Source organism: Monodon monoceros, unplaced genomic scaffold, assembly GCF_005190385.1.
Source record: "Monodon monoceros isolate NGI ecotype Baffin Bay Population unplaced genomic scaffold, NGI_Narwhal_1 Super_Scaffold_10, whole genome shotgun sequence".
Lineage (NCBI taxonomy): Eukaryota > Metazoa > Chordata > Mammalia > Artiodactyla > Monodontidae > Monodon > Monodon monoceros.
Genome location: NW_021703766.1, coordinates 40,799,197 through 40,822,199, shown reverse-complemented (window position 1 = coordinate 40,822,199; position 23,003 = coordinate 40,799,197). Strand labels below are relative to the sequence as shown.

General features: G+C 45.6%; 1 protein-coding gene across 1 annotated transcript in view; it reads right to left on the bottom strand.

Annotated features, from left to right (window-relative positions):
* The window catches only part of WDR88 (WD repeat domain 88), a 38,009-nt gene continuing 15,006 nt past the window's right edge, over nucleotides 1-23,003 (bottom strand). The window contains exons 3-11 of the mRNA XM_029237689.1: nucleotides 20,420-20,508; nucleotides 19,269-19,332; nucleotides 16,585-16,723; nucleotides 15,122-15,251; nucleotides 7,587-7,774; nucleotides 5,466-5,548; nucleotides 4,248-4,316; nucleotides 2,325-2,417; nucleotides 1-378 (exon numbers count right to left, since the gene is read on the bottom strand). Coding sequence (XP_029093522.1) covers nucleotides 205-378; nucleotides 2,325-2,417; nucleotides 4,248-4,316; nucleotides 5,466-5,548; nucleotides 7,587-7,774; nucleotides 15,122-15,251; nucleotides 16,585-16,723; nucleotides 19,269-19,332; nucleotides 20,420-20,508 — 1,029 coding nt within the window. The 3' untranslated portion in view covers nucleotides 1-204. The remainder of the gene's footprint in view (nucleotides 379-2,324; nucleotides 2,418-4,247; nucleotides 4,317-5,465; nucleotides 5,549-7,586; nucleotides 7,775-15,121; nucleotides 15,252-16,584; nucleotides 16,724-19,268; nucleotides 19,333-20,419; nucleotides 20,509-23,003) is intronic.

The following is a 23,003-nucleotide window of genomic DNA, read 5'->3' as shown; positions in this document are numbered from 1 at the left end:
ATAAACTAAAGACAGAGGGATCCCCAAGGGGCTGTGGAGCTGAGGAGGCGGCACAGTGGTGGGAGCCCAGCCAGAGCGTGGCCCCTGCCCCAGCCTGACAGGCCCACCCGCTGGGGAGGGGCCCCAGAGAAAGGCCTGTGCGGAGCCCCGAAACCTATATGACAGGTGGCCTGTGCTCGAGTCACCCAAAGGCTCCAGTGGCCATCAGCCATCCTCACCCAGGCTGCACTCCCTTGACAGTGAGACCTCCTCTTCTGATGATGGTGAGGCCTCTGTTGACAAGTCTTTTGCATCGATCCGGCAGAACACACATTTGGTGACTGTTTCAGAAAAGATGTCACTTTCGTAGATGGAGAAAGGCCTGTCACATTCTTCACACTGACATGAAATATTTTAAAAGAGTAGAAAGGAGGTGCTGATCAGAGGAGATCAAGGCCTGCAGTTAGAATTCTCCCCCCTGATCCAACTGCCTTGGGCCAGGCCAAGGCAAGAGCTGCCTCCCCTCTCTGGGGCTCTAAGTGCACAAGGATAGAAATTGCCACTGAGAGGGAATAAGCACAGGCTTCCTGCTCTTTTCCCTCTCAAAAGCTATGCAGGTCCTTCCAGCTCATGTCCCCTGCTGTGGGGTCCCAGGGTGGCGGGGAGGAGTGGAAAGCCACTTGATGGTGCTGAGGATTTGGGGTGGGTGTCTAACCTCACCCTCTGTTCTGTGCAGAGCAAAAGTACAGGGCCGAGGGGCTATCCTAACTCCCCGACATCCTGGGGATGCCTAACTTTTGAGAATCAAGTAGGCAAGACTTCTGAACAAAGCAGGAGTTTTTTTCTAGATGATGAAGGTGCTGAGCATCCTCCTCTATCTTTGAGCCGAAGCACCCAGAGGACAGTGGATACAGTGGCACAGCTCACTTGCAACATTTTCCCACCAACAAGTGAGCAACACCTGGGGGTGGGCTCTCAGGCCATGGGCAGAGGTCTCTCGGGGCTCCCACCAAAGCACGGTCCCCCTGAGACGAGCCGGCAGGCGGCAAGCCCCTGCCCTGGCTCTCCAAGCCCCTGTGCTTTGCCACTCTTGCCCGCTCCAGGGCACCAAAGCCTGCAGGAGAGATGGGGCCAACCCCGCCCAGGGCAGGTCTTCTGGGAAGTGTGGCCTCTGAAGTTTCTCGTATTGAATCAGAGCAAGTCAAATGCAGCGAGCTCATCTTTGCTACAACTTCAGGTAGGTTTCTTTTATTTCTTTTGCAAGAAAGAAATTCAATCCCTTACCTGCCTTATTCTACAGCATCATTTCCCACGACCCAAGCCCAGAACAGCAGGGCTCAGAGGAAGCAGCTCCTGGGTCCCTCCCCAGGTGGCAGGTGGAGGACACAAGCACTGCTCTGTACCCAGTCAGCTTCCAGGGCCTAAGGGCCGACATGGCCACAAAGGCCATGAGGACCAGCTGGCCACAAAGATGGGGTTCCACCTGGGTCCCACCCCTTACCTCCCTGCCCCCCGGTGCCATTCTCCAATTAGCCATCCCCAGAAGCAGTGGCTCCCAGCCAGGCCTTCTGAGTGGAGACAGGCCTAGGGAGCTCCAGGATTCACAAGGGCCCAGCAGGGACTCCTCAGCCTCTTGAGGTGGCAGCCAGGTGCCTGCAATGCGAGGCCCCAGCAGGGACTGGCCTCCACTGCCCAGGGCCAGCCCTGGCTATACCTGGTGAAGCAGAAGATGTACCCGCCATGATCATCCACTAGAGAATTGGGACCTGAGCCCCATCCATGGGAAACGGGGCACTGGGGACCTGGCCGGGGTTCTGCTGCAGGAGCGTAGGAGGCCCACACGGGGTCCAGCTGTGTGCCAGCCTCCCTCCAGGATTCCCTCCAGCCTCATCGCCTCCCACCCACCCTGCTCACTCCAGTCCTCAGCACCAGGCTCACTCCTGCCTCCGGGTCTCCACATGGGCTCTTCCCTTTGCTGGGATGTTCTTTCCCTAAAAGAGCTGCACAGCTCACTCCCTCACTACCTTCAAGTCTTTGAACAAATATCACCTTCTCAATGAGGCGTATCCTGACCACCACCCTTTAGAATGCTGCAACTGCCCGCACTCCCGTTTCCTATGTTATTTTCCTCCAAACTACTGATCATCATGTAACTTACTACATATTTTTCTAATTTCTTTATTCATTGTTTGTCTCCCCTTTTAGAAATGTAAGCTCCCTCAGGGCAAAAATGTCAATCTGTTTGTTCATAGTTTTATCCCCACTTGCCCAGTTTGTTCAAAGAATAAATTTGTAGAGAGAACTAATGAAAGCCTTCTTTTGGCTTCATTTTACCCAATACCAACCTGTTTCAGCTTTAAGCCCCGGGCCTTTTTATACTCGATTACCAAAGGGATTTGGTCAATTTCTTCAATATTCCATAGTCTCATGGTCTTATCCTAAAACAAGTTAAACAGCAAACCAGCAGTTACAAAATGGGTTCGTTAGGCTTGGATGACCCAGGGAGGGGCATGCCATCCAGGTTACGCGTGGACAACTTTGACCTGCAGAGGGACAGTTAGGGTGACCAACTGTCCCAGTTTCTCTAGCACCATCCTAGCCTTAGCACTGGAAGTCCCGCGTCCCCCAAACTGGAAGCAACCAAGATGTCCCTGAATAAGAGAATAAACAAACTGTGGTACATTAATGTGATAGAATATTATTCAGTGATTAAAAAAAAAAAAGAAATGAACTGTTAAGCCACAAAAAGGACATGGAGGAGCCTTAAATACAAATTTCTAAGTGAAAGAAGCCGGTCTGAAAAGGCTACATACTGTATGATTCCAACTATATAATGTTATGGGAAAGGCAAAAATATGGAGACAGTAAAAAGGTCAGTGGTCGCCAGGGGCTCTGGGGAAGAAGGGGAGGGATGCAGCACAAGTGCAGCACAAGGAGTTTTTAGGACAGTGAAATTGTTCTGTATGATACTGTGATGGTGGATACATGACATGCATTTGGCAAAACCCACACAACACAAAGAGTGAAACTTAAACCATGGACTGTAATTAATAATTATATATCAATATTAGTTCATCAATTGTGATGAATATACCACACTTAATGCAAGTGGCAACTGGAGGGTGAGGTTATATATAACCCTCTGTATGATCTGCTCAATTTTTTTTTTTTTTTTTTTTTTTGCGGTACACGGGCCTCTCACTGTTGTGGCCTCACCCATTGCAGAGCACAGGCTCCGGACACGCAGGCTCAGCGGCCATGGCTCACGGGCCCAGCCACTCCACGGCATGTGGGATCTTCCCGGACTGGGGCACGAACGCATGTCCCCTGCATCGGCAGGCAGATCAACCACTGCGCCACCAGGGAAGCCCTAAAATATATTTTTTTTCTTAACCATATTTGCTTAATTATCCTACTATCAGTTACTACTAATCACTGTTATTGATTAGTCCTGTTGTTGTTTTGTTTAAATAATAGCATTTATGTAACAGAAAAGTAAATAAGACATAATTTCAAATAAACACTCATTTTTGATACTTTGTCTTGTATTTTTACTTTTTTCCAGCTTTACTGAGATATAATTGACAATATTTTTCATACTTTTTATGCTAAAGTAACAACACATTGGCATATAATTTTTATTATGTATTATAATATTATGGGGTTTTTTTGGTCAGGTGTGATGGTATCCTGCATTGGCTCTCTAAGAAGTCGATCATGGCAGGCAGAGTCTTGCCCACATTTTTACACACCTAGAAACCCCCAGCCTAGAGAATGAGATGGCTCTAACAAAGGCTGGGGGGCAAGGTGGGGCCCCACTTCTCTGGTGCTCACACATGAAGGACAGCCCTCAGGATATCCTGGGCTGTCTGTTATGTGCCATTGGCACGGGAATCCCAGGATGCAGTGACGAGCGAGGGAAGACCCACCTGGAACCTCGGGGTTGTCTGCTTGCCCACGAGCGGACCCCTTTCCCTCTAAGGCCCCCTGTTGGCTCCATCACTTACCAGTCTGGACAGGCCCTTTCTCCAATGAAGTTCAAATGACAACCGTGCAAAGAAATGCCTGGCAACTTCCCATATGAGCAAAGGACCCACTTTCCACGTTCCCACTTCCTGGATGGTGTCGGCCTGGCCAGGTGTAGCCTTCAGACTGAGCTGCTCGGTCCTTCAGACTGAGGAATTTTACTTGACAATGCACTTCTGCTAACACCAATTCTCACAAATGTGATAGAGATTTTAAGTCACTCAAAGGTTGGCCACTTTTACCTTTGAAGCAGACAGGATCCATTTCTTGTTGTTGCTAATGGCAACATCCATCACCCAGTCATTATGGCCCTGAAGAAAAGTAGAATTTTAAGAGGACCTAGGAAAAAAAACCTTTGAAACAAAAACCAAAAAAAAAAGTCAAGAATCCAACGTTGCTTACTTTTTTTTTTTTTTGTGGTACACAGGCCTCTTACTGCTGTGGCCTCTACCGTTGCGGAGCACAGGCTCCGGACGCGCAGGCTCAGCGGCCATGGCTCACGGGCCCAGCCGCTCCGCGGCATGTGGGATCCTCCTAGACCAGGGCACAAACCCGCGTCCCCTGCATCGGCAGGCGGACTCTCAACCACTGCGCCACCAGGGAAGCCCGAACATTCAGTCTTAAGCCATTCATGTGCTATGATGTAAACTCCCCTTGCCTCTCCAAACCCACAGAGAAGAGAGTCAGATAGAACAGCTTTGGGATACTGAATATTATGGTGATCAAGGGGACACAGTCCACATTTGGGTCACAGGAAATAGAGAAACCAAGAGTCATCAATGCAAGCATTCACAGCCAAAGGCGGCCATGAGATCACAAGATCAAGGAGTATGCAGAAGTCTTGGGGTGGGGGCAGCTGGAACAGAGGCACTGAAGTAGCCAGTCCTGGGACTGCCTAACCTTTGGGTTCTTGTTGTGTTGCACAATCCATCTCCTTACCATACAGCCACTTTAAGTTGAGTCTCCTCTAACCTGCAGCCAAAAGTACTCACCCACCATTGACACCCACCATTCTGAAGCCCCACAGCTTTCTATGCATGCCTCGTGATGGCATTCAACCTTTTGCACAGTAATTTCTGCTGTTCATAGACACTGACCCTCCTCGAAGTTTTTGCATTTGCTGCTCCCTCTTCCTGGAACACCCTTCCCCAAGATCCTCACTCATCCAGTCTTTCTTTGCCATCCAGTTCTCAGCTCAAATGCCACCTTCTCCAAGAGGCCCTCCCACTGTGGATTAGTCCCTGGAGTCTGTTTCTATCATATCACCCTGTTGTGGCTACTCTGTGTCACTCATCACTATTGAGGATTTGTTTGTTGGTTTCTTGCCTGACCTTGCCCACAGAGGTGTTGCTCCATTGCGAACATTTAGGTCTGTCTAACTGTTGTATCCCCAGCACCCAGCACCCAGCATGAAATGAAGAATGAAGCTCAGATCTTCTATCTGATGCTGGCATTGGTACCTTCAAGGAGAGCTTCCGGTAGCCTTCTCCTACATCCCAAATAGCCACAGTCTTGTCGAACCCTCCAGACACAAGCAAAGAGGCTGGAACACAAAATGAAAGAGTCTCAGGGGGTCACCTTCCTCAACCAACTGTTTCCTCCTCCGGTGAGGCCAAAGCAGGCCGCAGATGCATCTGTGAGGTGCCACCGTGGCTCACTCTGAGGACACTCAAACCCCTTCCGGGTGTGACTCAACAACCCCCAATCAATTACAGTTGACGCTCGATATTCATGGTAGTTGCGTTCTACAAAGTCATCACACTCAATGAGTGATGACTGGTCTTAGGGGAAATGCAGGGTTAGGTTCCTGTGAGCCTCTGGTTACAACATTTTCATTAACCCACCAGTACATAACCTTGTTTTCTGTCTGTTTCTGTTTAATGACACCTTAGTTGATACATATTGCTTACTTATTAACATTGATTTCATGGCCATCAGCATTATAACTCATGTCTGAACGAGGCGTATCTAACATGTGTTTTCCCTGTAAGGCACATCACAGGCTTTTTGCAGTTAGGACACTAGACAGCACTTCAGCACTATGCTGGGGGGCCCGTTTAAACAGCAAAATCATCAACAAAGAGCACAAAATGCAAAAAAGTGGGACTAAATAGGTCACAGCAAGGACACCTTATGATAAGAGAACTGAAAGGAGAAGGCGGAGGGTCACCTTGTCCAGCCTCGGCTGGGAGCGTGTGCACATGGCAAGCTTGTTGCCGCTCTGCACGTATCTATGGGTGGCTGCAAAAGTGCCATGAGTATTGATTTTAGGCTTACAAATAAATTTTACCCAGTAGGTAAATTCACAAATACAGAATCCACAAATAGTGATGATTGACTGACTATATGCAACTCTGAAACCTATAATGCCAAGGACAGAAGCTGGTGGGGCACCTCACAGAGGGGTCTGACTTACACAGAGGCTGCTTCTGAAGAGGGAAATGTTTCTCAAGCCAGGCCCTGACTGTGTGCATATTGGCTGGGTACTCCCCTTGACACACAGAGCAAGTCCCACTCCCCACGAGGACCGCGGAGTATAGTCATAACATTTGGCTCCTGGGTGTCGGGAGCAGTCACAGCTCTCACTGGGGCCAGCTGCCCCTGGCTGCTTCATGGCATTGCTCCTGGTCACATCCAGGCCCCTTCATCTGGAAACAGCTCTCCAATGTCCCATGCAGAAACACCCCTCACATATTCTCAGTGCCTCTGGTTCAGAGGGTACCGACTCTGACCTCCAGCTCCAAGGATGGGCAAGTCCCGCAGGCACGGCCAATCAGAGCCTTTCATCCCCTGCTAAAGGGGTTGGTTCAGAGATGGGCATGTATCCCCAGCTGAGCCAATGCGAGTCTTCCCTGGGACTTGTACGGGCACCACCAGAAAGACGTTTTCTCTTTCTCTAGGATTGCCAGTGACCAGAACCTTTGTTGGCCTGGACCACCAGAGGCCATCTTTGCCTCCTTGAGGAGAAAGGTCAATACAAGAGAGAAGCTGAGCTGAAGGATAGAGCGGAAGGGTTGGCTGGACACAGCCCTCCTGAAGGGTGACCAGCTCCTGGATGAAGTGAGAGAGTGGCATGGACATACATACACTACCAAATGTAAAATAGATAGCTAGTGGGAAGCAGCTGCATAGCGCAGGGAGATCAGCTCGGTGCTTTGTGACCACCGAGAGGGGTGGGATAGGGAGGGTGGGAGGGAGATGCAAGAGGGAGGGGATATGGGGATATGTATAGCTGATTCACTTTGTTATACAGTAGGAACGAACACACCATTGTAAAACAATTATACTCCAATAAAGATGTTAAAAAGAAAAAAACAATAAAAAAATAGATTTGAAAAAAATGTTAACAGATTTATCTTGTTGCTTAAGCTATATCAAACTGAGTTTCCATCATTTGCAAACTTGTGCATATGAATCTCCCTCTTGGCTTTTCTGTTCTTGGGGAAAATAAATCCACCCTCACCACTGGCATCATTGGAAATCACCTCTTTATACTAAGGAAAGTCCACATGAACGCAACGTGAGGAACTCTACCCCAGCACTCCCACGGGTGTGGAATCCTTCAACATTTAATTACTCACTGTCTCTGGCAAAGTGGCAGGAGCTCACAGAACCTTCATGACCCTGCATCAGAGTCACACAGGCTCCACGGTTTCGAAACTCCCCTGTGTGGACGTTCCATATTTTTAAGGTTTTATCCCAAGAGCTTGTACACAGGAAATGGCCACTGAAGGTAAAACAGCAGTTTGAGATTGCATTGGTGTGTGCTCTGAAACATATATGGAAGGGTGCACACATTAGTACATCACTCCTGGAGGATCCGAGGACACACTAAAGGGGAGGTGAGTGGAGGGGGCATTGGAGCTGATGCCCTGTGACCCCATTCCTTTTTTTTTTTTTTTGCAGTACGCGGGCCTCTCACTGTCGTGGCCTCTCCCGTTGCGGGGCACAGGCTCTGGACGCACAGGCTCAGCGGCCATGGCTCACGGGCCCAGTCGCTCCGCGGCATCTGGGATCTTCCCGGACCGGGGCACGAACCCGTGTCCCCTGCATCGGCAGGCGGACTCTCAACCACTGCGCCACCAGGGAAGCCCCATTCTCAATTTTTAAATATCTTATTTTTTTACAGAAAAGAACTGTCAGAATTTTGCTTTTCTTTGATTTGTTATGATCTTCAAAGTATTTTCCCTGTGACTGTCATCTCCTGTTACAAAGAGAGTTTTCAAGCAAACTTATAAACATAATTGAGCATCTCTGAGTAGCCTGGATTATAATATCAATTCATCTAAATGAAGAAAAGGTTGAACAAAACTGTTTTCTAGAGCTCAAGTCAGAGTTTTAGACTCTTTTAGTTCTCTGAAGTTCACAAACTGAGTAGGATCAAAGGAGAAGAAATGTCGGCTTCCCAGGGGTATCCAGGCTTAAAATGTCCAAATCCCAGTGCCTGGTGGGGCAAGAACCATCCCAGCATATACTGGAGGTGAATAACAAGCCCTCCTCTGAATCCAGAGACTGTCGCTGAGGTTTAAACCAAGGCTCTCTCTCTTTTCCAGGATGCGGCTCTCATTTCAGATAAACCCCACATAACATAAAAGACCATTTTACTTAGTGCAAAAGTTTGGGGAAAACGTTCTGGACAAGATGGAGTCAATGTACTGCTCCCCTTTCCTCCTGTTAAGTACAGCTAACAGGGGCTTCCCTGGTGGCACAGTGGTTAAGAATCTGCCTGCCAATGCAGGGCACACAGTTTCGAGCCCTGGTCCGGGAAGATCCCACATGCCTCAGAGCAACCCCGCAGAGCAACTCAGCCCGTGTGCCACAACTACTGAGCCCGCGTGCCACAACTACTGACGTCCATGTGCCTAGAGCCTGGCTCGGCAACAAGAGAAGCCACCGCAATGAGAAGCCCATGCACTGCAACAAAGAGTAGCTCCCGCTCTCCGCAACTAGAGAAAGCCCGCGTGCAGCAATGAAGACCCAGTGCAGCCAAAAATAAATAAATAAAATAAATAAATTTATTTTTTTTAAAAAAGTACAGCTAATAACCCTGGGCATTTATAAAGCAAACAGAAGACTGCAAAAGGTGGAGAAGAGAAGGCAGGCCAGCTAAGGATCTTGGGACCCAAGGATGGCATGCTGTTGAGTCCCTGTAGTTTTCTTTTTGTTTCTTATATCCTGGACTGGGTATTGGGAAAGCCTGCAACCCCCAAAACAATAAGGACTGGTTAAAAAGCTCCCAAGAAAAGCCTGTTCTCCCTAGCCAAAGGGATAGCCTAGTAAGACAGAAAACCTTTACACAATGCCTGCCTTACTCCAGTGAAAAATCTTGGGAAAAACTGCAATCCCATCTCCACCCCTGTCAGCAAAGTCTAGAGTCTAGACTGCCACCCTTGCCAGGCTCTAATGAGGTAGCCTGCTAAAACAGAAGATTTAAGTAAGATTTAGAGTCTCGTAATGCAATACTCAAAATGCCCAGGATGAAACTGAAATTCACTCATCATACTAAGAGCTAGGAAAATCTCAACATGAATGGGAAAGAGAGTCAACAGATGCCAATACTGAGAAGACACAGATGTTAGAATTATCTGACAAGGATTTTTAAGCCGCCATCACAAAAATGCTTTGATGGACAATTACAATCGTGCTTGAAATAAACAAAAAGGTTGAAAGCCTCAGCAAAGAAATAGAAGGTATAAAGAATGACCAAATGGAAATTTTAGAACTGAAAATACAATAACAAAAACAACAACAGCAACAAAAACCCTCAATGGAGAAGATAGAGGAAATAATCAGTAAATATGAAGACAGACAATATAAATTAACCAATCCAAAAAATAGACTGAAAAAAACCAGAGCCTCAGAAGCCTGTGAGACTATAAGAAAATACCTAACATTTGGGTAATCAGCATCTCAGAAGAAAAGGAGAAATAACATAGAGCTGAAAAAATAATCAAAGAAATTGTCTAGAATTTTACCAAATTTGGCAAAGGACAGATTCAAAAAGCGGAGTGAAGCCCAAGTAGGATAAACCCAAAGAAATCTATACACAGACACATTGTAATTAAACTTTTGAAAAGTAGAGAAAAAGAAAAAAATCTTGAAAGCAATGAAAGAGAAATGACACCTTACTTATAGGGGAAAAACTATTTGAACGGCAGTGGATTCTTCATCAGAAACCATGGCGGTCAGAAAAAAGTGATATGACAGTTTTCAAATGAGGAAAGAAAAGAACTGTCAGCACAGATTTCTATATCCAGCAAAAAAATATCCTTCAGGATTGAAGGAGGAATCAAGACATTTTCAGATGAAGGAAAACAAAGAGAATTTGTTGCCCTCAGACCTACCCTAAAAGAACAGCTAAAGGAAATTTTTCTAAACAGAAAGAAAATGGTGAAAGAAGGAAACTTGGAATATCAGAAAATAGAACATGGTAAGCAAAAGTATGGGTAAATACAGTAGATTTTCCTTCTCCTCTTGAGTTTTCTAAATTATGTTTGACAACTGATGCAAAAAAATTATAACAAAGTACTTGTGTTTATTCCTTGCAAGCTTCAAAATCAGTTGAGATTATGAATTTTCAAACTTCTCTAGTAAGACCAGCTATATAATTTGCAGGGCCCAGTGCAAGATTAAAATGCAAGGTGCCAGTTTCTCAAAAAGCTTTACATAATATTACCACATGATCCAGAAATTCCTCTTCTAGATATATAGCCAAAAGAATTGAAAGAAGGGAATTGAACAGATATTTGTACACCAGTGTTCATTGAAGCATTATTCACAACAGCTAAAAGACAGAAGCAACTCGTGTTCCTCAACAGATAAATAGAGAAACAAAATGTGGTATATACATGCAATGGAATATTGTTCAGTCATAAAAAGGAATGAAATTCTAATACAGGCTATAACATATATAAACCTTAAAAACATTATGTTAGCCACCATCACCCTGATACCAAAAACAGACAAAGATGTCACAGAGAAAGAAAACTACAGGCCAATATCACTGATGAACATAGATGCAAAAATCCTCAACAAAATACTAGCAAACAGAATCCAACAGCACATTAAAAGGATCATACACTATGATCAAGTGGGGTTTATCCCAGGAATACAAGGATTCTTCAATATACACAAATCAATCAATGTGATACATTACATTAACAAATTGAAGAATAAAAACCATATGATCATCTCAATAGATGCAGAAAAAGCTTTCAACAAAATTCAACACCCATTTATGATGAAAACCCTCCAGAAAGTAGGTTCAAACCCACAGCCAACATCGTCCTCAATGGTGAAAAACTGAAACCATTTCCACCAAGATCAGGAACAAGACAAGGTTGCCCACTCTCACCACTATTATTCAACACTGTTTTGGAAGTTTTAGCCACAGCAATCAGAGAAGAAAAAGAAATAAAAGGAATCCAAATCGGAAAAGAAGAAGTAAAGCTGTCACTGTTTGCAGATGACATGATACTATACATACAGAATCCTAAAGATGCTACCAGAAAACTACTAGAGCTAATCAATGAATTTGGTAGAGTAGCAGGATACAAAATTAATGCACAGAAATCTCTTGCATTCCTATACACTAATGATGAAAAATCTGAAAGTGAAATTAAGAAGACACTCCCATTTACCATTGCAACAAAAAGAATAAAATACCTAGGAATAAGCCTACCTAAGGAGACAAAAGATCTGTATGCAGAAAATTATAAGACACTGATGAAAGAAATTAAAAATGATACAAATATATGGAGAGATATATCATGTTCTTGGATTGGAAGAATCAACATTGTGAAAATGACTATACTACCCAAGCAATCTACAGATTCAATGCAATCCCTATCAAACTACCAATGGCCTTTTTCACGAAACTAGAATAAAAAATTTCACAATTTGTATGGAAACACAAAAGACCCTGAATAGCCAAAGCAATCTTGAGAAAGAAAAATGGAGCTGGAGGAATCAGGCTCCCTGATTTCAGACTATACTACAAAGCTATAGTAATCAAGACAGTATGGTACTGGCACAAAAACAGAAATATAGATCAATGGAACAGGACAGAAAGCCCAGAGATAAACCCAAGCACATATGGTCACCTTATCTTTGATGAAGGAGGCAAGAATACACAATGGAGAAAAGACAGCCTCTTCAATAAATGGTGCTGGGAAAACTGGACAGCTACATGTAAAAGAATGAAATTAGAACACTCCCTAACACCATACACAAAAATACACTCAAAATGGATTAAAGACCTAAATGTAAGGCCAGACACTATCAAACTGTTAGAGGAAAACACAGGCAGAACATTCTATGACATAACTCAGAGCAAGATCCTTTTTGACCCACCTCCTAAAGAAATGGAAATAAAAACAAAAATAAACAAATGGGACCGAATGAAACTTAAAAGCTTTTGCACAGCAAAGGAAACCATAAACAAGGCGAAAAGACAACCCTCAGAATGGGAGAAAATTAGTCGCAAATGAAGCAACTGACGAAGGATTAATCTCCAAAATTTACAAGCAGCTCATGCAGCTCAATATCAAAAAAACAAACAGCCCAATCCAAAAATAGGCAGAAGACCTAAATAGACATTTCTCCAAAGAAGATATACAGATTGCCAACAAATACATGAAAGAATGCTCAACATCATTAATCATTAGAGAAATGCAAATCAAAACTACAATGAGATATCATCTCACATCGGTCTGAATGGCCATCATTAAAACATCTAGAGACAATAAATGCTGGAGAGGTTGTGGAGAAAAGGGAACACTCTTGCACAGTTGGTGGGAATGTAAATTGATACAGCCACTGTGGAAAGCAGTATGGGCGTTCCTTAAAAAAGTACAAATATAACTACAATACAACCGAGCAATCCCACTACTGGGCATAAACCCTGAGAAAACCATAATTCAAAAAGAGTCATGTACCAAAATGTTCATTGCAGCTCTATTTACAATAGCCAGGACATGGAAGCAACCTAAGTGTCCATAATAGACCTAGAGTCTGTCATACAGAGTGAAGTAAGTCAGAAAGAGAAAAACAAATACCGTATGCTAACACATATATATGGAATCTAAAAAAAAAGGGCATGAAAAACCTAGGGGCAAGACGGGAATAAAGACGCAGACCTACTAGAGAATGGACTTGAGGACATAGGGAGGGGGAAGGGTAAGTTGGGACAAAGTGAGAGAGCGGCATGGACATATATACACTACCAAATGTAAAATAGACAGCTAGTGGGAAGCAGCCGCATAGCACAGGGAGATCAGCCCGGAGCTTTGTGATCACCTAGAGGGGTGGGATAGGGAGAGTGGGAGGGAGGGAGACGCAAGAGGGAAGAGATATGGGGATATATGTATATGTATAGCTGATTCACTTTGGTATAAAGCAGAAACTAACACACCATTGTAAAGCAATTATACTCCAATAAAGATGTTAAAAAAAAAAAACAAAACATTATGTTAGATGAAATACGCCAGACACAAAAGGACAAATAATGTATGATTCCATTCATATGAAATTTCTAGTATAAGAAAATTCATAGAGGCAGAAAGTAGAACAGAGGTTACTAGGGGCTAGGGTTGCGGGGAGTGGGGAATTATTATTAATGGGTACCGAGTTTCTGTTTGGGTGATAAAAGGGTTTTGGAAATAGAAAGTGGTGGTGGTTGCACAATATTGTAAATGTAATGTCAGTGAAATAAGTTTAAAATGGTTAAAATTCTATATTTTACCACAATTAAAAAAATAATAATGTAATATCCCCCAAACCACTGAATTGTACACTGGAAATGGGTGAGCTGTATGATGTCTATGAATTATATCTCAATAAAGCTGTTAAGGAAGGCAGCCAGCAGGCAGGAAAGAAGGGGGAAAAATGATGGCTTCTGGGGAAACAATGGTTACGAGACAGGTAAGAGAGAGATTTTTCACTATATATCCTTTTGTACCTTTTAAATTTTGTACTGTGTTGCATGCTTTACATTTTCAAAAAGTAAATTACATATTTTTAAAATAAAAAATTCAAGGTCCCTTGTTCAAAAATGAAGAATTTCAACATATCAACGGCAGAGCATGAAATCAAGTGTGAGACTTTCTGTGTGTGGAGCTCTGTGTAACTTCAGAGGTTCATGCCATGAAGCCAGCCCTGTCCTGTAGCCCTGAGAATCCTTGTCTCTATGTTTTCTTGCTAAAAGCTACATTTCCAGAAAATTCACAAATGTGGGTCAATCCAATATACCAATAGACATTTTCCTTAGCTCCCTTTCCACCCTCCTTGGGGAAACAAAGTGGAGTGGATTGTGACACCCACAGCTGGAGCTGCGGCTGCCTCTGCTGTGTCACCCTCCTCACTGCCACCACGGAGTAGGTCTAAGGAGCAGGGCAGGTGTCCCACGGCCCCTCCCGACCCCGGTGTCCACGGGAGTCACCCTTGGTAACAGAGCCCGTGCTGAGCGCCCACCATGCAGCCTGTGCTAAGGACCTTTGTGTGTTATCTTGTGCAGACCTCACCTGGGCTCAGTTTGCAGGTGAGGAAACTAAAGTCCAAGGTCATGCAGGATGAGAACCTGCACTCTCTTAACCCCGGGCCAGACCCCCAGGGGAAAGCCTGGTCCAGGCCGGCCGGGCTCGTAACTGAGCCGAGCGGGCAGGGTGACAGGGCATATGCACATTCTGGGATCCTGACTCCAAGACCCGCTGGAGAGGGCTGGCCACCCACCTGGTGCCGGTGGCCACAAAGTGACCCTTGCAGGCCCTGGATTATCAGATCTTCTCATTTTACATGGGATGCTGGAAATCCACATTTTGGGGTGGGAGTGGGACACTGCACAATGCTTACCAGTGTTGGCTCACACTGAAATGAATGCATCTGAGGGCCGTCCCAGCCCAGGGACCACAGCTAGTGGTTTCCCCCTGCCTGTCTGTCCCCTTCCCTTTCTCCATCTCCAGCCTCCTCACAGCACCAGCGGACCATAGTTGGAGATGTCCCACATTGACACCAGCTGGGGAGCCAAAGGGGCACAGGCCGAATCCAGGAGGGTGTGAAGGGGGACTCCCACCCACCTCCCCGCTGCAGGATGCTGCCCGGCCTCGCAGGACCTCCTCACTTGGTGATGGTGAGCAGCGTGGCCTGGGATGTCACATCCCAGATCTTGATGCTCCTGTCCAGTGAGACGGAAGCCACCTTCTGGCTGTCTGGGTCAAAGCAGCACGCTGTGACCGACATCCTGTGATGATCTGAGGCACAAGGAAAGTGACTCGTTACCGTGCGTTCCATACTCTGGGACACAGGCTCCAAGGGACGCAGAGGCTCACCCTGCTCCCCTAGACTGACAATATTACAGAGATGCAACTCTGGTTTTCACAAGGGACTCTGCACTCACACAAAGTGCCTGCCGTGAACCAGGCTTTGGAGAAGGAGCACTGCCCCCCGCCCCTGCCGCTGCCCTTGCCGAGAGCCCACGTGGATGCGGAGACACCCTTGAGCTGGCAACGATCTGCAGCATGTGCCACGGCTCCCAGCCAGCAGAAGGAAGCCTGGCCCAGCCCCGAGAGGTCGAGGAAGGGACCTAAAAGTTATGGAGGGAAGCAGGAAAGGAAGAGTGCTCTAGGCAGAAGGAACAGCACGTGCCAAGGTCCGGCGTGGGGACAGAGCATGGAGGGGCGTGGCGTGCAGCTAGAACTCCGAGCGTGAGGAGAGGTAGAGTGTGCGGTGATACATTAAGGAAATATGCAAGCTGTGGGGCAGTGCACCTATCACGGTGCCATGTTGATAAAAATACATTAAATGCATGTGGGAAGTAGTACTGTGTGTGTGCAAACACACACACACACACACGAAGGCCACCCAGCAATGTACTGTTAATAATACGTACCTCCAGGGAAGAGTCCAAAGAGGTACGGCAGCCTTGCACTTTTTACTTTACACACTTACTAATTTTTTTTTTACAATGATTATGTATTTTTTAACTTGAGATAACTGTTAACTCACATGCAGTTGTAAGGAATAATACAGAGATCCCATCACCCAGTTTCCCCCAGTGATAACATCTTGCATAATCATTACATAGGATTACAACTGGGAAATTGACATACGATGATTTTTTTTTCAGGAGATGCCATTCTGTTCTTTTTCTAATTGTCTGAATTTGCTTCTTTCTACATGACAATTAATAATAATAATATTGCAAATCATCAGCATTGTAAAACACGACAATAAATACTTTACGTGCATTATTAATAATCACTGTGGTAATTATTTTTATATTTAAAAATTACAGATCAAAATGTTAAGAAGGCTGGGACTCAATAAAGAATTGGGCTTTAAATGTCCACGTGAGGTTGGAGCAGAGCACTGCTTCATTTATTACAAGCACGAGACTGAACGGAAAATCCTAAAGCAGTCTTAGTTTTAACTGCCTGTGCATTTATCAATCAATGTCCCATCTTTAATGATGTGATTCAGAGCACTGCAGGTTCACCAAACAAAGCAATCGAAAGTCACTGTCTGTCAAGCGACAAGTGGCTGTTACCACAGACAGAATAGAGCAGGGAGCCCACGCAAACTCACCTTTGATGTGGGACACGGTGGTGATGTCTTCCGCGTCTGTTATACATATTCCACGGTCCACATCCAAGCCTGAGACCACGTATTTACCATCGGGGGAAAACTTACAGGAGACTATGAAGGTTTCATGACTGAGCTTCCACTGAAATAGGGCAACAATCCAAAGGTTTTCCCTCTAGCCCAGCATTCCAGCAGGACTTTCTGAAGTGTTCTACATACTGTTCAGTATGCCAGCCACTGGCCACATGTGGCCATGGAGTGCTTGTAATAGGCTGCTGCAGATAAGGAACTGAATTTTTGTTTGTTTAGTTTTCATGAATTAATTTTTAATTAATAAATGTAATTAATGTGTGTCTAGGACAGATGAACAAGGATAGCAAGCACCTAGCAGAGCTGGCAGCAAGGTTCTAGTAATGGCCAACTTTATTCTTTTTTTTTTTTTTTTTTTTGGCTGCACCAAGTGGCTTGTGGGATCTTAGCTTCCCGACCAGGGATCGGACCCGAGTCCTCAGCAGTGAAAGTGCAGAGTCCTAACCACTGGACCGCCAGGGAATGCCCCCTGGCCAACTTTTTTCTTGTTCAGTTTGGTAAGTGTTTATTGAATGTCTGCCCTGTGGACAAGACCCTACAGCCTCAGCCCCTTGGGACGAAGAGCTACTCAACATATTTAGGAAAGGAGGATCTCTCTGTATGTTCTAAATTATGGTATTGCCATTGTGAAGGTTTTTAAATATGCCCACCAATTCTTTGATAGTCCTCCCTCCACAAGCTGGAGCTTAATTACCTGCCCCAAGAGTGTGGGCTCAACTTAGTGACCCATTTCTTTGAATACAATATGGCAGAAGGGATAGTGTATGACTAGGTCATAAAAGAAACCAGGGCTTTCTCCAAAGAAGACATACAGATGGCCAAAAAGCACATGAAAAGATGCTCAATGTCGTTAATTATTAGAGAAATGCAAATCAAAACCAGAATGAGGTATCACCTCACACTGTTCAGAATAGCCATCATCAGAGTAATAACGGAAGGAGAACCCTCCTACACTGTTGGTGGGAACGTAAATTGGTGCAGCCACTGTGGAGAACAGTATGGAGGCTCCTTAAAAAACTAAAAACAGAGTTACCGCATGATCCAGCCATCCCACTCCTGGGCATATATCTGGAAAAGTTGAAAACTCTAATTCAAAAAGATACATGCACCCCAATGTTCATAGCAGAACTATTTACAATAGCCAAGACATGGAAGCAACCTAAAGTCCATTAACAGATGAATGGATAAAGAAGATGTGGTATAAATATACAATGGAATATTACTCAGCCATAAAAAAGAATGAATTATTGCCATTTGCAGCAACACGGTTGGACCTAGAAATTATTGTACTCAGTGAAGTAAGTCAAACAGAGAAAGACCAATATCACATGATACCACTTATACGTGGAATCTAAAAAAATGGACTTATTTAAAAACAAAATAGGGACTTCCTTGGTGGTCCAGTACTCCCAATGCAGGGGGCCCAGGGGGCTGGGGTTCGATCCCTGGTCAGGGAACTAGATCCTACATGTGGCAACTTTGTTGCCACACGCAGCAACGAAGATCCCACACGCCGCAAATAAGACCCGGTGCAGCCAAATAAATAAATTAGAAATAAGCATTTGGGAAAATGCTCAGAGTCAGGAGTAACTGATGCTCCTATATCCGCTAGTATATAATGACACTATGTTGCCAACAGAATATACCTGCCCGTGTTCACATTTAACATGTGTGTAGGAAAAGAGACACCAAGGTGTTAATTGTAATCTCTGGGAGTTGTTTTAAGGTTTCTGTGTTTGTTTTTTTGAACTTGGCTTATCTTATCTTTCGAAAAATTGTTTACAATGAGTATAAATTGATCTTCACACCAGGAAGGAAGATTTTTTTTTTTAAGGAGAGAAAAGAGGAGGAAGGGAGAGGAGAGGTGATGAGAAGCTGCTGGGGGAAGGGCGATGGGGATGGGACAGGAGACCCTGAGGAACCCCTGGAGCAGTGTCAGGGTTGCCTGGGTACCAGGCAGGAGAGAGACGGGGATATCGGGCCAGTTTGGATGGATGGATGGTGGTACCTTCTTAGATGGAGGACAGATTGGGAAGGGCCCAGAAGCCTCGTGCTTTGGCCACGTGCATGGCCTTTGTCCCAAGGCCTCAGCTCTGCCTCTTGCCCCATCAAAAGCAGACATCCCTAGGGGAGGGTCTCTTTTCCCATGCAGTTCCCTCCACCTGGAATGCCACCTCCCACCCCCACCTCCACTTCTTCCCTTCTTCCACATCCTCCCCATCCCTCAAAAGAGAGCCCTCTTCTGCCTGCTTCAGAAAGCTTCCCTTCCCTGAAGCCCACCCTCCATCATTTTGGGTCCCTGAGAAAATTTTCCTTTCCTGAAAGATTGGCTACCCTCCCTTCACACTCCATGCCCAGCTCAAGGCCACTTAAGGCCCCGTCAAGACCCTGTGCTGTGAATTCTGCTGAGCGTACCACGGTGACCTCCATGGGAAGGAAATCCAAAAAGGAGGGGATACATGTATATGTATAACTGACTCATTTTGCTGTACAGTAGAAACCAGCACAACATTGTAAAGCAACTATACTCCCATAAAAGTTAATTTTACAAAAAGACCTTGTGCTGTGATGTCTCCACTAGGGCAAAGCATACGTACCAGCAGCTTGCCTGTTTCAAGGTCCCAAGCCCTCACTGTTTTGTCATAAGATGCTGCAATAATTCTGGAAATAAAATGACAAACATAGGGTCTTAATGACCCAGATTATTATGCCTGTGGTTTCTATGAAAAAAAAATAGGAAATTTTTACAGAAAATTTCTATAGTTTAGGACCAAGATTGCAAATAATAACTGAATCTTCCTAAAGATGTTCCATGAGCGCCCCACCCCGCGGAGGACAGAGGTTCTCAGTGAAAACAGAGAGCCCCTAACACAGAAGGCACCACAGCACCATTCTCTTCCTTAATCCCTCAGTCACACAAATATGTTCTTTTATATCTGGGGCATTAAAGGTATCATTTCTTCTGTCCTGTAATTGTCTTCTTCTAGAAGGAGCTACAACTCACAAGGATCAGTCACTTCTTTCTCTGGTCACTTGTCTATATTTTTACAGGAAAAGACTTTCGTAGCTCATCTCATTCTGAAATGCTTTCTTGTACATTTAGAAAAATAATATAAGTGTACCCTTGTCTTCTTATATTGCATGTTTCTGTGACAATCTCTGTCCTCTATGTAAGATAAATTCCCACGAAACTTAAATTCCCACACTAGTTTTCACTAGCAGACTAATTTTGTAGCTGCTCCTCAGGATAAAAGTGAATCCACTTTAAAGCAAATCCCCTTTTAAAGGCCCTTCTCACATCTGTGTGAGGGGTAAATGCAAGTGCATCCCAGAGGCTGCCTCCCAGCCCCTAGGCTGCCTCCCAGCCCCGACGCTCCCCAGGTGACAGCTTGGGCTTCCCTCTGCTTCCTGCGTCTCAGTTCCCCCTGTGAAATGAGGTCCTGGACTGAATCGCTAGTGAGCCTCGCAGCTGACCCAGTCCACAGGTGTGACTGCAGGAAATAAACTCCGTGAAGAACATTCACACTGGCTTTAGCCACAATAAAATTTGCCTTTTTAGCATTTTAAATTTTCAAAGAGTTATCACATCTACTTGATTCTCACAGCAAAAGATGGGAACCATGAGACCGATATATGGGAGTAAGGTTGGGTATTTGCTTAAGAGACAGTGAACTGACCCGGGCGTGCTGTGTGCTGGCCTACTCTTCCCTCTCACTTTCCTGACCAGAGTAAAATGAGGGCAAGTCACCTTCTGCTGTCAGCCGTGACGCTGCATTCTAAAACAGGAGCTCCGGGCCCCGGCTCAAAATTCCGAACAATAGATCCATCCACGGCATCCTCAGATCAGCGGGAGAGAGGGGGAGAGGGTCAGAGGTCACTGAGGTGTCGGCTGAAGCTATGATTGAGTTCAACATCAGCCCTGGGCTTGTCTGAGAACCTTGAGAACCTGAGAACCTTGTCCTATGACTGTCACCCAGCTCAGAGGGGCAAAAGGACTTCCCCTCCACTCCCAAAGCAGGAAGGACACCCTCGCCGGCAACCCCGGGAAAACTCCCCCTCGATCCCACAGTGGCCGATGGAAAGAGGCGGCTCTGAGGGCAGAGCTGCAAACGGGTAATTTTCTCATTCTCTACCGGCCAAAGAGGCGCCACAAAATCTAGCAAGATCTTTCAAGAACTTTTTACAAGTTCCCACTGTTTGACCCAGCAATTCTATCCTGAGGGGGTCTCCCTTAAGGAAATAATCTGAGTTGTGGCATGCATGAAAGAGGTTTGTCACGTGTTAGAGGGGACAGACGGCAAACACACCGGCAACAGTCTGTGTCCACCTAAAGGGGGCAGTTAAAACAAATTTGAGCACTCCCAACAGTGGGGCGCAAGCAACTCTGATCACACTGAAGGGAGATAACTGCAGGATAGGAGGAGAAGAGAGCAGGGTAATAACTGACAATAGGGTGGGAACAATCGGGGTACCAAAGCGAAGGGTGCGTGCTGCGGCAGAGATAAAATACTTTCAGTAAGAAATGTGTTCACAGCTTTTCAGGATAAGCAGGGGTGGAAAGTCCCCTTGAAACAAATGTTATTAGTAAGACAGCGAATTCATAGAAAGGCCTTGCACTGTTATATGAAATTACGGTGCCCGGTTGGGGGAGCGTTTGGCCTGACCAGGGCAGGCCTGGGACAATTCGTCCTGATATGCAGAGATCACTTTGCATGAAGACCCCAAGCCTGCTGGGAGGCAAAGGACCCTGTGTCAGGGGTCCCCAAGACCACCCCCAGGATTGGTGATTCTCCAGGACTCACAGGACTCTGAATATAGTCGTGCTCACGGCTAAGATTAATTACAGCCAAAGGACGCAAAGCAAAATCAGCAAAGGGAAGGGTACATGGGGTGAGGTCCAGAGGAAACCAGGCACTGCTTGCAAGAGTCTCTCTCTGTGGGTCACACGGGACATGCTTAATTCCTGCAGCAACCAGTTGTAACAACATGTGTGAGGTGCTGTCTACCAGGGAGACGCACCTGAACCTCGGGGCCCAGGTTTTTATCGGGGTCGGGTGACACAGACACTCTGCAGCATGCACCAAAATTCCAGACTCCCAGAAGGAGAGCCGGTGTACAGCATCAACCACGTGGTTTGCACAAACCGTCTGTGAGGCCCCTTTATCACTTAGGGAAAGATTCATATGATTATAGAACACTGTTTACCAGTCAAGTTCCCAGATGCCAGCCAAGGCCAGCCTTGCCAGTGGGCCTTTCCAAGGACAGCAGTCTCAGGCCTACCGTGCGAACTCTTTTCTGCACAGACCCGGTCCCCCAATCCCTGCTCCGTGAAACTTGAAACGGTGGAGTTGTGTTTGGGTGAACCCAGCAGGCCTTAATCAAAGCCCACCGACAGGAAGAGATCCCAGAGAAGAATTCATGGGAGCAGGACACATTCAGGCTGGAGGCCTCGTGGCTTGGGAAGAAAGGGCTGGCTCTGACAGCCTGTGATCCAGCCTCCCTGGCTGGTGTGTTGCTCTAGGACAAACATTGTCCGGGAACTAAGAAGATGATCATCGTGGGGCCTGGGGCTGAGGCCCACGGCGGTCTGTGCAGGGCCCCGGGCCAGTTAAGGGCAGAACTAGAATGGACTGTGCAGGTTCAGCGTTCAATAGTGCTGCCATATGGCCAAGAGGAGGAATAGCAACCACGGACAGATAACTCTCTTGGAAAATGTGCACAGTCATGAATGATTTGGCAGGAGATATTCAATATACGGCAATACAAGCCAGATGTTGTTAGTGAATTCCAAAGACAGTGGAAATGTCTCTGTTTTGTATTGAATGTTTCTTGAAATAAACGGGCCATTGGCTAGGGGTGTGAGAAGACAAATAAAGACAGTTCACCCTTCACCGGGCATTTGGAACCAGGAATTCTTTCTGTGGACTCAGATAATTTAAGGGGGGATGTTGGTTGGACTTTGAATGAATGGGGAGGAAGGGGTTCTAATAAGTGGTTAGAAACATAAAGGAGATGTGACAATATTTGTAGCCCAAGTTTACTGTGATTATATAAACAGTTTTTCTGTATGGTTTCAATTTCATAAATGTGTGTATACATGTGCGAACAGGAAAAAGAAAAGCTACACTCCAACATTTTCATGGTAGTTAACTCAGGGTTCATGGAATGATGTTTTATTTTCTTCTTTGTGTCTTTATGTATTTTGGTGATAAAACCATATTACCTTCATAGTATGAGAAAAACTACCAGTGATTTTTTTTTTTACAATGATTGGAAAGAGATGTACCATATTAGAGAGAGACTGGGCACAGGACTAAGAATACGTTTTTCTC